Source organism: Triticum urartu, chromosome 3 (genome assembly GCF_003073215.2).
Source record: "Triticum urartu cultivar G1812 chromosome 3, Tu2.1, whole genome shotgun sequence".
NCBI classification, from domain to species: Eukaryota; Viridiplantae; Streptophyta; class Magnoliopsida; order Poales; family Poaceae; genus Triticum; species Triticum urartu.
The window spans coordinates 298,853,945-298,870,842 of record NC_053024.1 but is presented as its reverse complement, the minus strand read 5'-3'; the positions used below and the strand labels follow the sequence as shown (position 1 = coordinate 298,870,842).

Here is a 16,898-nt window from a genome sequence, read left to right as displayed (position 1 = left end):
ATGGCAAGAGCAAGTTCCTAGGGTACATGCATCACTAGCAACAACCATGGCAAAATTGATTAACATGTTAACAATCTGCCAGGAACATTTTATAGCAAAAGTAGAGCAAAAAAATGACATGCTAGGGCACTCCATAATTGCAAACAGGGGCATGAATGGATAGAGCATAACCACATGTTCAAAACATCCTTAGTGAAGTATCCCAAAATAAGCATGGATCTCAATGTAGCATCAAGTTTACATGACATCAAAATAACAGCAGGAAAAAGACAACAAAATCGTAAGTCCCTGAAAACGGCAACATCATGGAGCCCAGTTTGCATGCTTGTGCTAGTCACCACATAGCTCACAAAAATACATGACTTGCACCCATGTAAAGATGGCATGATATAGTTCAAAACACATGTAGACCTTATGCTCATGTGATGCACACATCAAAAGCAACAAAAATGACAAATCACCATGTTCTGATAAGCACCAGCAGTTAACATTTTATAGCACTCTTGCAACAATGAAAAATGCATCATAATGGACAGTAACATGCATGGAAATGCTGCTAACATGAAGAGCTCAACGAGACGAACATTTTGACATATCATATGCATGATTCGGAGCACCGAGCAACAAGATGTGGCATGATGAAGTAGGCATGAAAATGTCACAGCTTCGGGACTTCGAGCAAATTTGGACCTCCGAAAGTCAACGGGACGAGGTGGATCCGGGACGGAGCGAATCGGGACGGGGCGCCGTGTTTGGTTTGTCGACGTGGTGGATCTGGTCCATCTTCCATGGATCCGGCCGGCGAGGGTTCCGACGACTCCAGCGAGGGCGCGGAAGCCGAGGTGGTCTCGGGGACGAGCGAGGTCGACGGCGACGGAGGAGACGCAGCGGCCGGCGGGGTCAGGCACGGGACGGCGGGGCTCTCGACGACGACGAGGCTCCATGGCGGCGACGAGGCGGAGATGGTCTGCGGCGGGGTCGCCGGAGCATGCGGGTGGAGGAGCGGCGCGGTCGGATGCGGTGTAGGGGACGACGGCGGAGGCGAAGCCGGTGGCGGGGCGGCGCGCGGTGACAAACGGGCGGCGGAGGATGCGCGTGGGCGGCGGCGCAGCGGGATCCCTGTAACGCCCACGATGCGGTTATATCTCCCGCGTGTCGGAGCACGACTTAGAGGCATAACTGCATTGTAGGCATGTCGCAAGAGGGGTAATCTGTACACATCCCATATACAGAATAAGTAAGAGGTACAGAGTTGGCTTACAATCACCACTTCACGCAATACATGAATATAACATTACATCATCCAGATACAAACAAGGTCCGACTACAGAACCAAAATAAAAGAAGACTACCCCTGATGCTACAGATCCCCGACCGTCCCAACTGGGCTCCACTACTGATCAACTGGAAAACGAAACAACACAAAGAACGAGGTCTTCATCGAGCTCCTCCTTGAGCTCGGTTGCGTCACCTGCACGATATCATCGGCACTTGCAAACTGGTTTTGGAAGTATCTGTGAGTCACGAGGACTCAGCAATCTCACACCCTCGCGATCAAGACTATTTAAGTTTATGGGTAGGGAAAAGATATGAGGTGGAGTTGCAGCAAGCACCAGCATATATGGTGGCTAACTTACGCAAAAGAGAGCGAGAAGAGAAGGCAAGGCACGCTCGTGAACTAGAAGTGATCAAGAAGTGATCCTGAAACTACTTACGTTCAAACATAACTCCAAAACACCGTGTTCACTTCCCGGACTTCGCCGGAAAGAGACTATCACGGCTACACACGCGGTTGATGCATTTTAATTAAGATAAGTTTCAGGTTTTCTACAATCGGACATTAACAAATTCCCATCTGCCCATAACCGCGGGCACGGCTTTCAAAAGTTCAAATCCCTGCAGGGGTGTCCCAACTTAGCCCATCACAAGCTCTCACGGTCAACGAAGGATATTCCTTCTCCCAGGAAGACCCGATCAGACTCGGAATCCCGGTTACAAGACATTTCGACAATGGTAAAATAAGACCAGCAAAGCCACCCAGATGTGCCGACAAATCCCGATAGGAGCTGCACATATCTCGTTCTCAGGGCACACCGGATGAGCCAGACGTCGGGTTGGCATAGACCCTGGTTGCCCAGGGGGCGCCGGACATCGCTCAGGTTGGACCAACACTTAGAGAAGCACTGGCCCGGGGGGGGGTGTTAAAATAAAGATGACCCTTGAGTTTGCAGAACCCAAGGGAAAAAAGGCTAGGTGGCAAATGGTAAAACCAAGTTGGCCCTTGCTGGAGGAGTTTTATTCAAGGCGAACTGTCAAGGGGTTCCCATTATAACCCAACCGCGTAAGGAACGCAAAATCAAGGAACATAACACCGGTATGACGGAAATTAGGGCGGCAAGAGTGGAACAAAACACCAGGCATAAGGCCGAGCCTTCCACCCTTTACCAAGTATATAGATGCATTAATTAAATAAGAGAGATTGTGATATCCCAACAAATACATGTTCCAACATGGAACAAACTCCAATCTTCACCTGCAACTAACAACGCTATAAGAGGGGCTGAGCAAAGCGGTAACATAGCCAAACAACGGTTTGCTAGGACAAGGTGGGTTAGAGGCTTGACATGGCAATATGGGAGGCATGATAAAGCATGTGGTAGGTATCCCGGCAAAGGCAAAGCAAAAGAGCGAGCAACTACCAAGCAAAGATAGAAGTGATTTCGAGGGTATGGTCATCTTGCCTGAGATCCCGCAAGGAAGAAGAACGAGTCCATGAAGAAGACAAACGGTCGTAGTCGAACGGATCCTCACAAACGCAACGTTATCGGAACCAACCCGAAGAAGCAACACCGGAAAGAAGCAAACAACAAAGTAAACAACCAACACATAAACATGGCATGATGCACAACCAAGTATGATGCATGTCCGGTTTAAATATGCAAGGCATGGCAAAGGGCACAAACAAAACTACAAGTTAAGTGGAGCTCAATATGCAAGTTGCATATTGACGGAACACCACATTCAAGTTATTTAGTTCGATCTCGTTTATGTACCCAACAATATTAAATGTTGCTAAAGATGGCAAGAGGTGAAACATGAGTAGAAAACATCGTTAGGCATTTTAAATGAGGCCGGAAACAACAACAACAACAATTCCGGAAAATCCTCATATGCATTTAGCAAATTAAAGCAAACAACAATCTAACCATTTTAAATGTTGTTATCATGATGCGGATGACATTGCAAGTTTTATGCAATTTTTTATTAAAAGTTGACAAGAGCATTAAGAAGCATTTGTCACCGTGGTGGAAAGAAAAAGGGGCCACGGCAACGAATCCGAAATGATGCCATGGCAACATAACGGTTCCGGTAGCTCATGGAAATACCGGTGCAAAAGGAAAAGTGACGGGAGCATGCAAAAGATGGTGGGTTGATCCCGGATTCCGGGTTCCCACGGATGGACGGCATGGCAACGAGGAGGAACGAGCAAGTGACATCTCGGACATGGTGCAAACATAGGGTGCAACTCATACATCGCAAGCATTCATCCACGGGCGTCGTCTCGATGGTTATACCTTCGAAGCGTGCGTTATCGGAGGGGTTCAAGTTCGATGCGGTGTAGGGGAAGTAGACGTTCTCGGGACGTTCGGTAGTGGAAGTAGGGGTACATGACGACGGTAGAGGTACTCGTGATCTTGGCGGCGGTAGTCGTTCACGTTCTTAGTTGCACAATTTTCCGTAGATGTTCGGGATCACGGCGAGGGACTTGACGTCCACGGAGGCTTCAAGGGTCGACGGTAGTTGTTTCGAAGATGTTCGAGCCATCGGTAGCGGGACACGTTTTGGAGGGGAAGTAGAGGTTCACGTTTCGTAGTCGTTTGGGGTAGCCAATAGTTGTACACAGTCGTTGTTGGACTTGACGGATCCGATGCCTCCGGACGTAGTGGTACATGTTCATTTTTCGGAGAGGTACATGGCGTTCTTCGGTCATAGGTACTTGACGTTTTGCTACCCGGGTCTTCGGCGACGGTCGTTGTACACATGACGTTGGGGTACTTGTCGGTCCGGTCTTGACGGAGTAGATGTACACGTTGTCGGGGCTTGTCGCATCACCGGGTGTAGTCGTACACGTTCGGAGCGGAACTTGGCGTGTTCGTGTACTTGGCAGTCTCTGACTTCACGAAGATGCAACAGAACGACGACGGTAAATGCAGTGAGACCCCGGGTCTACCGAGGCTTGGGATGAACCAAATGAAGCAGCGCCACGTCTAGGTCTTGGCGGTCAACGGAGAGGGCCGGTCATGCCTCGGTCTTGCGGGCAGCGAGGGAAGGAGCAGGGGCTCGCTGGGACTTGGCGCAGGCTGCATCCCGCAATGAAGCAGAGAGGAGACGGCGCTGCGGGGTCGAAGCAAAGGACGTAGTCAACGCGGCCGGGACGAGCAGTGAAGTAGAAGAAGCAGAACTCCGGCTACGAGGTGCAGCAGCGGAGCTTTGAGCTCGGCCAGAGGAGGCTAGGCGGAGGTGCGGCGGCGGCTTGAAGGTCGAGGTCGCCGGCGGGGACCTGGTGGAGCTCGGCGGCGACGTCGCAGGCCGGCGCGGCAGAGGCATGAGAGGGTGGCGTCGGGCGTGCAGGTGGCTGTGGCCGGACGGCATCGCCATGGGAACGGAGGAGGCGCGAGCGAGGAGACAAGGACGGCGCTCCTGCTCGGGGTCCTGGGCGCGCGAGGCTGCAGCAGAGGATGGAGGAAGAGCGATGGCTGCGCGGGGGAGAAAGAAGGGCTCGAAGGAAGGGGAGGGGATCGAGAGGGAGAAAAAGGTCACGGGCGAGAGGAGGGGTCGAGCACGGTGCCTCCTCTCCTGGCGGCGCGAGGGAGGGATCGAGAGGGAGAGGAGATGGGCTCTCTCCCTGCGCTAGGGTTAGCTGTAGGTGGGCTGAGGCTGTTGACAGGTTAGGTGGGCCTTAGGGCAATTGGGCCGCCTGGCTGGGATGGGCTCTCTCTCTCTCCCTCTAACTCTTCTCATTAACAGAAGAAAGAAAAGAAAGAGAGGAAAGAAAAAAAAGGAGAGAAGAAAATGGAAGAACAAAGAATCTGGGCACAGGGATTATTTTCGCGGACTCGTAAAAGTGTGCACGGTCCACGAAAAATAGGAGAGGCAAGATTGGAAGATGTCATTCAAACTCATTTGAACTTAGGGCTTGGTTATAGAAGTGTCCAAAAATGTTGAGAAATTAGGTGGAGCTCCAGAAAATGACGAAAGGACATGTGGCAAAGTTAGAGGCCAAGAGTTGAAATAACAAAAGGCATTGGGATTTTTGCAAGTGTGTTATGGTGAATTTCAAATTAAAGAAAATATTGAATATAGCTCCCTACTATCGGGAGGATATGTTTTAAAGAGAAACCACCATGTGAATTACCTCGATTTAAATAGATCGAAAGATCTATGCAATTTATTTAGTTGCGTAGAGATGCAAAGATTGATGACATGATGGCATGATGACATGATGCAATGATGAATGCAACAAACCAATAACTCACAAGACGAAACCTGGAAAACATGGAAGGCGTCTGAAGCTCCGGTCTTGGGGCGTCACAATCCCGGTGAGGTCCGGCAAGGTAGCGCGGGCGGCGGCCGACGGGAGCAGGCGCGCGCGGGCTGCGCGGCGGCGGTGCAGGCCCGGTTCGGCCCACGAGTGGGCTCGCGATGGGCTCCGGCGGGTCTGGCGGGGTGGGAGGAGAGAGAGAGAGAGAGAGTGAGGTGGCGGCTCCTGGTCGGCTAGAAGCGGCAGCGGGGGTGACGTGTCATGCTCGGATTGGCCGAAGGGGCGTGGCGGCTGGACATGTCCGGTGGTGGGAGGTTTTGTCCGGCGGCGCGAGGAGCGGGGCTAGGGTTTCGTCTGCGCGAAATTCGGAGGGGATCACATATTTATAGGTAGATGGAGGTAGGAGTGTCCAAATGAGGTGTGGTTTTCGCCCACACGATCGTGATCCAACAACGGAGAACATGGAGGTGGTTTAGATGGGTTATTGGGCTGTTTTGGAGGGGTGTTGGGCTGCAACACAAAGAGGCTTTTGCGGTTACCCGGTTAATCGTTGGGGCATCAAACGGCCTTCAAATGGAACGAAATTTGACAGGCGGTTTACCAATGGTGTACCAAGGCCACTTACAAATCTCGGTCCATTCCGAGAACGTTTTTCTCCCGCTCATGAAAAGAGACAAGAGGGGTGCGCCGGGTGCATGTGGGAGTGTCGGATTGCGAAACGGACAACGGGGAAAATGCTCGGATGCATGAGACGAACACGAATGCAAATGCGATGCACATGATGACATGATATGAAATGCATAACATGAACAAAATGCAAAACGAAGACAAAAACCCAACCACGAAGGGCATCTCATAACATAAAGTCGAAAATGGCAAGAGTCGGAGTTACAAATATGAAAAGTTGTATCTGGGGCGTTACACTTGGTGAGTTGACCTATGGGCGTGGAGGGGAGCGGCGGCAGCCAAAGGAGAGGTGCTGCAGGCAGTTGCGAGTTCCTGGGCGAAGTGGCCGGTGTCCTAGGGGGAGCTGGACAAGAGAAGCTCGAGGCAGTGGCTGCCTGTTGGGGAGTCAGGGGAGACGACTTTCACATGGAGTAAACGATCCGATCGACGAAGAGATCAAATTGAAGGAGAGATAAAAAAAAGTCTGATCGAGGACGACAGATTGAGATTGAGCGTGGAGTTGCGGCACGTGGGAGGAGAGCTAAACCCATGCCGTTTCTAAAGATTTGGGGCCCCGGGGCGAAATCTAATTTGGGACCCTAAAATTTGTATAGTTCATATGACATATCGGTTTCATAGCTTGAGATTAAAATGGAAAGGATCGCTCACATGCATGTGTGGTTGCTACTTGCTAGAGTCGATCTAATTAATTAGGTTATATTTGTATCCATCCTCATTATTTCTAATTATCTGATATGAACTGGTTAGTGTTGGTAGTCTTTTCCAGTAGAAACGGGATTAGCTAGCCTAGTTGAAAAAATCGATTAATAAAGAACAATTCATTATTATAGCAACAAGAATAATGTGATGATTGAACAAAATCTCAATCCACGTTTTTTTTCCTGATCTACAACTCGAAGATAAGTAAAGTTCGTGCAACAAATCAAATCAGATCAGATCGACTTACCCTTTCTTGTTCTTGTCCTCACTATCGCTGCTGCATATGGCCGTCTCCTCCTTGCTCTCGTCTTCGCCCTAGCCCACCTCCTTCATGCACTTCCCGGCTTCCTTCTCCTTTCCGCCTCCCAACACCGGACTCGCTCGGCGTTGATGACATAGACAGGCTGTGCGGGATCAGCAACGCCATCCTGCCCGGTTCGCCGCCAAGCACTTCCATGATGACGGCACCGGCACGATCAGTTACGACTTACGATAAAAAACTCAAAAAGGCAGACGGTGATCAGCAGAACAGGTAGGCAACGTGCGATTGAGCGAAGGCATTTTCTTTTGAGCAATAGAGAAGGCATCTGAATTCGATCGGTTCTCAATAGATTATTTTGGGCCTTCTCTTTCCTCCCTCTCCCTCGTTAAAAAGGAAACCTTCTCTTTCCCTGATTAAAAATGGAAACTGCACATATATTACAGGCTGCCTAATACCTATTGATGTGGGCCCCCCAAATTTTGGGGGCTCTGTGCGGGCGCCCACCTCAGCCCTCCTCATCAACGGGGCTGCCTAAGCCTAGGCTCTGAGACCATGTTATGGATGTAACTTGATTGTATTGCGGCTAGGAGACTCCATTCTACTACCGGGTGTAGCTACACCCATTTCTCATAGACTATCATGTGGTAGTATATACTCTACTTTATTATTTTTAGTATGTTCATATACTATGTATTTTTTGAGTATGTACTCAAGCATTTCATGCCGGGGTATGTAGTAGTAGAGAAATAATTGGGTATGATAAGTTCTATGGATATATGTCCATGCAAATACATGGGCACGAAACCTATTGTTTTTTTGGTATATAGTCGCAAATACATTATCTAAAATTCCACAAGGAAAGGTATGAGACATAGAAATCAATAAAAGGAAGCGTATTGATTTAGATAATTTAAAATGTGTCTTGCTATTTCATACATGGAAAGTCTGGAACGCAAAAAAAGAAACAAATCAGATGTACTAACGGGTTGGACCCGATCAAGGTGCCCAGGCACCTAGGTGCCCCAGTTAATTTACCCCAGGCTCCTTGCCTTTTCACCACTAGATTGCATTTAGATGTGTGCTATTATAACGGGTATGTTTGTTAACGGGTTATTCCATTGTAAATTGCTGATCAAAATAATTATGACATAATTGCTAATTTAATGCCATGAATATGGCCCTACGCATTATGAATGGCAAGATTGCTTTCGTGGGCAACAGAAAAGTACCATGCATGACAACATTCAATGTAGATAGACGTAATAAGAGAGAGAATTAATTCATCATGATTAATTGCCTATTAATTCTTGTCATGTTTTATAGAAACTCGTTAGGAATACTGAAAAACTATTTGTAAATAGGAGGGTATGCATGTTCCACATTTTGATTGAATTACCAACACGTACACATGGGTATTCTTGAGTATGTGTATATTTTTATTAGGTATAATACCTAGAGTTGTGTATATTCTAACTACGTATAACACTCACACATAAATATTTTTGTTAGTATAAAACCCAACAACTACATGCCTGAAATATTTATGGATATGTGGAATTGAAATTACTTAATATATTTTTTAGGTATGTGCATACTCACAGTATTTCATACATTATCTAAAATTCCACAAGGAAAGGTATGAGACATAGAAATCAATAAAAGGAAGCGTATTGATTTAGAAATACCTTTCCTTTTATTTTTTAGGACTCCTAGAACTTATCATACCCAATTATTTGTGAACTTATCATACCCAATTATTTGCCATTCATAATGCGTAGGGCCATATTCATGGCATTAAATTAGCAATTATGTCATAATTATTTTGATCAGCAATTTACAATGGAATAACCCGTTAACAAACATACCCGTTACAACAACACACATCTAAATGCAATCTAGTGGTGAAAAGGCAAGGAGCCTAGGCACCTAGGTGTCCCAAACAGCCGTCCTATATATATATATATTCCTAACAAGTTGCATATTCCTAACAACCTAGAACTGCAGCTGCCAGTAGCTCTTCGACTTGATCTGTCACTGGCCGTTCCCACTACCTTTATCCCCTCCTTAATGCCAATGAACCCTAACCCTGGCACTTGGTGCAGCTTCATGAAAAAGATGCCTCATGCATATAGGTTGGTTGCCTGCTCTCTCTACCAGGAAGCAATACTTGGGCCTTGGCATCCCATCCACCCTGCTCCAAACACTGAAAACCTGGTGCCAGATCGTGCATGTGTAGACACAGCCGAGAAGCATATGGCCTAGTGTTTCACTGTGTTGGTCACAGAAAGGGCACGCCTGGTGATGGGGGAGGCAATGCTGTGCCAACCTGTCTGAAGTCCAGCACCGGTTCTGGGCAGCGAAAGCGCGCAAGCTCCATATTGCCTTGGCCGTCAGCACATCTGCCAAACCGGCAAAGAAGGCTCTATATGCCGATCTAGTTGAGAAAATTCCTTTTTTCTTCCATGACCAACAAGGCATGTCTCTGATCCCAGCAGTTGGCTCGAAGAAGAGCAGTCTGGTCCACACCGAAATGAACTCCTGTAATGCCTCTGGGCTAAGGTCAGACCCAACGTCTTCAATCCAGAGGCCTCTGACGTTCGTCTCCGCCACCGTGTGGTTCGTCTTGAGGCGTGGCTGAACAGATGCACAAAAGGTTAGGAGACTCGTACTGCAGCCTATCGCCATCCAGCCAACGGTCCAACCAAAAAAGCGTTGCCTCGCCATTGCCTACAACAGATCTACCCTCAAACAGTACCCTGGACTCCTGTGTCACTTGCAGATTAAATTCCTTCCAGGGATTCGAAGCACCGGGATGCTTCAGCCAAAGCCAGCGCGAGCGCAGGGCCATGTCCAGCCATTTCAGATCAGGCAAACCTAAACCACCAGCCCTCTTCGGCGCGCAGACTGCACGCCGGGTCACCACAGTGCCTGCCCCTGGCGTCGGCATGATCTTTCCAGAGGAATTTTGTTTATCCCTTCCACCACCTTAGCTGCTAGGTCAAGCGACATCTTGGTGTAGATTGGGGATGCGCACAGAACTCTCTTCACAAGGACTAGCCTCCCCCCTTTGGCCATGGTAGAGGCCCTCCATGAAGTCAGTCTGTTTGCCATCTTGTCTAATTCCCCTGGAGCTGTGCCGCCGACTGCTTTCGGATGCTTAGTAATGGGCCCAGGTAAGTGCAAGGAAATGCTTCTTCCGGACAACAGAGATGGTTGGAGATCAGCTGAAGATGCTCCAGCTGGTGCCTGATCGGTAGGGCAGCACATTTATTCAGATTGACATGCAGCCCCGATGCAATTCCAAGATCTTCCAGCATGACCAAGTACGCACTGATGTCAAGCTCCAAGTGTCTCAAGAAGATCATAGCATCGTCCACAAAGCAGGAGGGCCATTGCCACATACCTGTGCGTGCTAGCGGAGAGCCCGAGACAAAGCTCCGAGATCCGCTGCCTGGAAAAACAGGTGATGAAGAACGTCCATAAAAAAATAAAGATCATGGGCAACAACGGCTCGCCCTCCCCCAAGTCTAATCTGTTCCATAAGGTATCTCCTGGCGATCTATTGAGAAGAATCCGACTCGAGGCCGTCGAGAGCAGGCTACAAACCCCCGTATCCAGTGGGAACCAAAACCTATCTTCCACACAGCACCTCCAAAATGAATGGCCAATCGATGGTGTCGAGTGATTTGGGTATATCCAGCTTTAGCAGCATGCCAGGTTGTTTCAAAGAGTGCAGCCATTGCTCCGTGCACTGGACGGGCATTATTGTGGAGGCAGCGTCCATGCACAAAGGCACTGTGATCTTCGCCAGATCAGCCGTGTGTCTGTTAGCTATGGTTTAATTGAAAATCTTAACCACCCCGTGGATAAGACTCACTGATGGCAATCCCACATGAGTAGATGACTCATTTGGTTTTGGTGCACTGCATGCATTTTCAAATAGAACAGTTGAACAATCAATCAGTAGCCAAATTTACCATTCAGCAATACCTTTGCCTTGAACAATGTTCGTATCTCTGTTGAGTTTTAGATTTTTTTCCCCCTGAGTTACTTCACATGTCGGATTATCCTTTTTTCCCCTTGTAAGCCCAGAAGTTCGAAGTAGTATTAACTTGATCATTGATATTGCGTATTGAAGGAAAAAATATCCATTCTTCGCGAAAACGAAGCACTAAAGAAGGACAGTGAAAGGCTTTATGCTGAAAAGGACTCCTGGATGAAGACCAGTGAATTGGCTAATAATCAGGTTGCAGCTTTAAGGAAATCTTTGGATGCTGCTCACATGGACATAAAAGAGAAGGAGAAAATGGTAATTCTCTTAAGAATCATCCGTATGATTGATATGTTAACTTGTCTGAACTTCTAACATAGTTGTTTTGTGAAAGGTTCGAGACTTGAAGCAATCATTGGATGTCCATAGGAAGGAGCTGAATGACTGCAGAGCTGAAATTACAGCCCTTAAGATGCACATTGAAGGGACTCAATCAAGTAAACAAATGCCTGTTGGAGATACTGATGGTTTTTCTACCCAGTTAAATGCTAATTCTATGGGAGAAGCAGCAGCATTGATCAATGAACATGAAAACCTCAAAGGAACTGAATCTATAACTATTAAGCTAGTATCAGCAGCGGCTCTGACTGAGGACACAAGGAAAGATCATAAAAATACCGAAAGTACTATTGAAGGTTCCCCAGATTCAGAAGCACCAGTTCCTTGCTCAACTGCTGGGGGCGGTGGTTATGGTACTTCAGGATATGAATCTGGCACAGATACTTCTCCGGAAGGTATATCTGTTAATGGCACTCAGCATGGAGCTGGTAACAGCCAGGGGAATTCAGGCAGCATATCAGTTTATGTATCGGAAGATAAAGTTAACACTGAGATAGTAGAGAGTCCAAGTATACATAAATCGTCATATAAGATGGTTAGTGGCTTGATTTGTTCTGTTTTCATATGGTATTTAGTGGCTTGATTTGTTCTGTTTTCATATGATTGTTGAGTGGCTTGACTTGAGCTGTTCTTGTTCAATCCTGTAGGCCTTGGAAACTATCAAGATAGTTTCAGATGCTCTTCCAAAGATAGTTCCATATGTGCTCATAAACCATCGCGAGGTTCATCTGTAACCTTTGTAATTTGTGTCAATATTTATTTTAATATAACTAGTGTTACATGCTGCTACATGGTTACAGGAGCTTCTTCCATTGATCATATGTGCTATAGAAAGACATCCAGATAGCGACGTACGGGATTCGTTGACTCACACATTGTTTAATCTGATAAAACGGCCTGATGGACAACAGAGGCGCATCATAATGGATGTATGTTTTTGACTATTGCTTGATACGGATCAATCTGGGTTTCTCATGATGTGGCTTGCAACTTATTCTACAAGTGCACACTTAATATTATTCTTATCATGTAAATTACCATTTTGTATTTATTCGCTCGCTACCATGCAGGCTTGCGTGGAATTAGCCACGAGTGTTGGGGAGATGAGAACAGAGACTGAATTACTACCACAGTGTTGGGAACAGGTATTTCAAATTTTCTGATAAGTCTTTTGGCCATCTTCATTTTGAGATCTTATTTTAGTTAAATTGCCCGGTGTTTAGATAAATCACCAGTATGAGGAGCGTAGGTTGCTTGTTGCTCAGTCCTGTGGAGAACTGGCAATATATGTTCGTCCCGAGATACGCGATTCCCTTATCCTATCTATTGTGCAACAACTTGTCGAAGATTCTGCAACTGTTGTAAGGGAGGCTGCAACACATAATCTGGCCTTGCTGCTTCCTTTGTTTCCGAACATGGATAAATATTATAAGGTCAGTTTAAGTCTCACTAATTCTCAGAATCAGTAAAGGAGTGGAAATTTTATTTCAGTGTATTAGCTAAATGCCTGCTTTGTTGTTGGCTAATATTTGGTTACGAGAGCTTAAAATCACTGAAAGATAATACTCATCTGGAAGTTGCTTAAATTTCTGTTTGTTTGGTAGGTTGAGGAGCTATTGTTTCAGTTGGTCCGTGACCCTTCTGGGGTAGTGGTGGATGTTGCTCTCAGAGAACTTGTTCCTGCAGTAGTAGGATGGGGAGGTAAACTGGATCAGATATTGAGAGTGTTACTGTCACATATCCTGGCATCTGCTCAGGTATGCATGGTTTTGAATTTGGGGACCTTATAGTTTATGAATTGTAATACGTGTTCTGATAGAACTGTTATATTTCAGCGTTGTCCATCCGTTTCAGGGGTGGAAGGTACAATAGACTCTCATCTCCGTGTTTTAGGAGAACAAGAACGATGGACCATTGAAGTGCTCCTTCGGATGCTGACTGAGTTGTTACCATTTATTCATCAGAAAGCTATAGAGACTTGTCCATCAGTAGACCCCTCAGAAAACTACATTTCAGAATCCAGCCTAAAGCTGTATGCAACGTAAGCTGTTTGCATATGTGATGTTGTCTTTTAACTAACCAATTACGATAAACAAAAAGAAATACTTCTCTTTTATTGATCAATTGCATCTTGGGGCACTACAGAGGTGAGACAGAATGGTCAGCATTTGAGTGGATGCACACTGAGTGCCTGCCGGATTTGATCAAGCTTGCCTGCTTGTTGCCTGCAAAAGAGGATAGCTTAAGAACAGTGATCACAAAGGTAAAACATACAAACAACAACATCTCCTATACCGATCCTACCATCTTTAAGTATAATTTATGATAAATTATTTCCTGGAAAAATTCAGTACCTGTTGGCCGTATCTGGACGCTATGGAAAAGATTATCTCGAGCACATTATGTTACCTGTATTTCTTATAGCAGCTGGTGATATTGATAGTGGTGATTTTATCTATTTTCCTCTGTCAATCCAGTCCAAAGTTCGTGGTAAGAATCCATGTGTTTAAATGGCGGGTCTGCTTTGCTATAGTTTTTTTGTTCAGACATATTGATTGTGCTGCAGGTTTCCGTCCGAAAACTTCTGTTGCTGAAAAAATCGCTATCATTTGTGTTCTTCCATTGCTATTGTCTGGTATTTTGGGTTCTCCTTCAAGTCGTCAACAGTTAGAAGAATATTTAAGGAAATTACTTATCCAAAACACGAAGGATGGTTCATTTTCTATGCATCACACTGCCGAGATCATTGACGCGATCCGGTTTCTTTGGTTTGTACTTTGTCTAAACATGCAGCAAATATCATGATGTTGTTGAATATGCACTATTTTCATGTATTTAACTTATCATGTGTAGCATATTTGAGGAGCACCATGGAGTCATCTTTCATATTCTGTGGGAGATGGTTGTGAGCTCTGATACCAATTTAAAAACCAGTGCTGCAGCTTTACTGAAAGCACTTGTAAGTTTACTGTTACATGAATGAATCAGGCGTATGGTATGTTTTGTTCCTTGCAGTACTATTTATTGCTTTTACACACAGGTACCCTATGTTGGCGTGAAAGTTGCATCGACTCATGTTTTGCCAGCACTCATTACTCTTGGTTCTGATCAAAACTCGGCTGTAAAATATGCTAGTATAGATGCATTAGGAGCTGTTGCTCAGCATTTCAAAAGTGACATGGTATTGAAGCATCATTTTCTAATATTCCTTTATACATTACAATAGTTTTTGCAATGCCCTTACTCCATGACTGCACTGCCAGGTTGTTGACAAGATACATATTCAAATGGATGCCTTTCTTGAAGATGGATCACATGAAGCTACTATTTCGGTCATTCGTGCACTTGCAGTAGCTGTGCCGCATTCAACAGATAGACTACGTGAATATATCCTACTCACTACATTTAATATATACATTTTGACCAAAATTTGCATGTTTGATTCGCTCACTCGTGTGTTCACACATCTTCATATCAATCTGTTCCTCTGTTTCCTTTGACCTTGCATACATCTTTTAACCAAGATATTTAGACTTACAAGTGCCCCACCTACTGAAAATAATGTTGAACGGCGTCGTGAAAGAGCAAATGTATTCTGTGAAGCGCTGCGTGCTTTGGATGCTACAGGTTGACCTTTATCCGAAATTGTCAGTGTTTCACATATTTAATAGCAGAAGCAAACTTTGTATTGAGTGTGCCTCTTATCTTTATCTGTAGTGCTGCCTGTGCCTTTTGTTTATAATCTCAGTATAATTTTTGTACTTATTTGCTACATCATTCACAACCTGAACAATGCCTAGGCAATAGAAACTGCATTTGGATTCATATATGGACTGTAGTATCTAGCTAGTAATAGGTTACTGGCACATCCCATTTGTCCTACATATCAAAATTGTACCCGACAATAGAACAAGCCTTTATGTATGCTTATGCGTTTCTATTTCCCTTTTTCCTTTGCAGATCTTCCTGCTTCAAGTGTACGTGATCTACTTTTGCCCTCTATACAGAACTTGTTAAAAGATGTGGATGCTCTAGACCCTGCACACAAGGAGGCACTAGAAGTTATAGGCCGGGAAAGGTCTGGAGGTACGCTGGAGAGCATCGGCAAGGCAATGGGGGCACACCTTGGGATCGCGACCTCTGTCAGCAGTTTCTTCGGCGAGAGCAGTCTGCTTGGGAAGAAAGAGGGTGGAGAGCAGCACGACCCTGCTGCTGCTTCTGTTCCTCCCCAGGTGGGCTTACAAACTCAGCAGGAGAACACGAGGTTTGGTCGCATAATGAGGGGTGGATTTGGAGACATGTTGCGAGGCAAAGCAAAGGGTGGTGATGAACCCAGCTGATATTATCAACGTTGTCAATCAATACAATATTTTCCAAGCTTGATTTCGGTCGTCACAGCATGAATAAGTTAATGTAGAACAACATGTTTGTTCATTGTTTGTACTTTGTAGTGAGATGGTATCCAGGAGGATGCTGCGCTTTCCCTAGCTAAGCGATCCAAAACTAACGAGGTGTAATCTCAGACCAAACATATTATATACGTACATGAAGGTAGCAAGTCGACAGTTTCTGGGTCGACAACTATTCACACCCGCCCTCGCAAAAAACCTTGCTGGTCACGAGTGAGGTAGTTGCATTTCAAGCCTTTTTTTTTAACACAGTACAGACACAAACGCTCATATACACGCGCATACACTTAACCCTATGAACGCACACACGCACACACGAGCATCTCTGAAAGACTGAGCTAGCATATCATCTTGAAATTTACGAAGTCACCGTAGGCACCTCGTCGTCGACGGGAACCTCCTCCCGTTGAATGTGCTTCGTTGGAAATTCTAAAATAAATTCAAAAATAAATACGAGCATCAGAACTTGAACTCTGATGGGCTGAGGATGATTCGCTTGCATTTCAAGCCTTGCTACGTGTTAGAGTGGCGCTTCTCTTCAGGAATGTTTATCTTTGTGAAACGAGCAGCAGCGATCGCCCGCGAATGGACACCAGCAGCTGTCCCAACAATAAAATTGACTGATTGCTAATGTCGATGACAGGTAAGTATTTGTTTTTTTCTTTGTGAAGTAATTCTTGTATTACTCAACACTCAAGCGTTACAATCACGACCGACAATGACAAGGACTTCCTCCGGTCCAGACTCCAGACCTAAGCCATACTACAGTTCATACTTGAGACCTATCAAAGTTGGCCATATAATGGCTAGCTTAAATTTTGACTATGTATATGAGTAATACAAGAACATACAAGAACTACGTTCCTTCAAATTATCTTTGATCTCCTTAACCAAAAAGGCATATTTAGA

The 16,898-nt window shown here is 45.7% G+C and overlaps 1 protein-coding gene across 2 annotated transcripts in view; it reads left to right on the top strand.

Annotated features, from left to right (window-relative positions):
• Positions 1-16,168, top strand: part of LOC125543867 (RAB11-binding protein RELCH homolog) — a 28,600-nt gene extending 12,432 nt beyond the window's left edge. The window contains exons 5-20 of one of the 2 annotated variants that reach the window (XM_048707361.1): positions 11,329-11,499; positions 11,576-12,115; positions 12,228-12,302; positions 12,381-12,509; positions 12,651-12,725; positions 12,804-13,013; positions 13,185-13,337; positions 13,416-13,621; positions 13,726-13,843; positions 13,932-14,070; positions 14,147-14,348; positions 14,434-14,539; positions 14,621-14,761; positions 14,844-14,967; positions 15,091-15,207; positions 15,588-16,168. In XM_048707361.1, the coding sequence (XP_048563318.1) occupies positions 11,329-11,499; positions 11,576-12,115; positions 12,228-12,302; positions 12,381-12,509; positions 12,651-12,725; positions 12,804-13,013; positions 13,185-13,337; positions 13,416-13,621; positions 13,726-13,843; positions 13,932-14,070; positions 14,147-14,348; positions 14,434-14,539; positions 14,621-14,761; positions 14,844-14,967; positions 15,091-15,207; positions 15,588-15,907 (2,826 nt within the window). In that variant the 3' untranslated portion in view covers positions 15,908-16,168. Of the gene's footprint in view, positions 1-11,328; positions 11,500-11,575; positions 12,116-12,227; positions 12,303-12,380; positions 12,510-12,650; positions 12,726-12,803; positions 13,014-13,184; positions 13,338-13,415; positions 13,622-13,725; positions 13,844-13,931; positions 14,071-14,146; positions 14,349-14,433; positions 14,540-14,620; positions 14,762-14,843; positions 14,968-15,090; positions 15,208-15,540 lie in introns of both variants that reach the window. The other variant, XM_048707360.1, reaches the window with a different exon arrangement.
• The last annotated feature ends 730 nt before the right edge of the window (positions 16,169-16,898 follow it).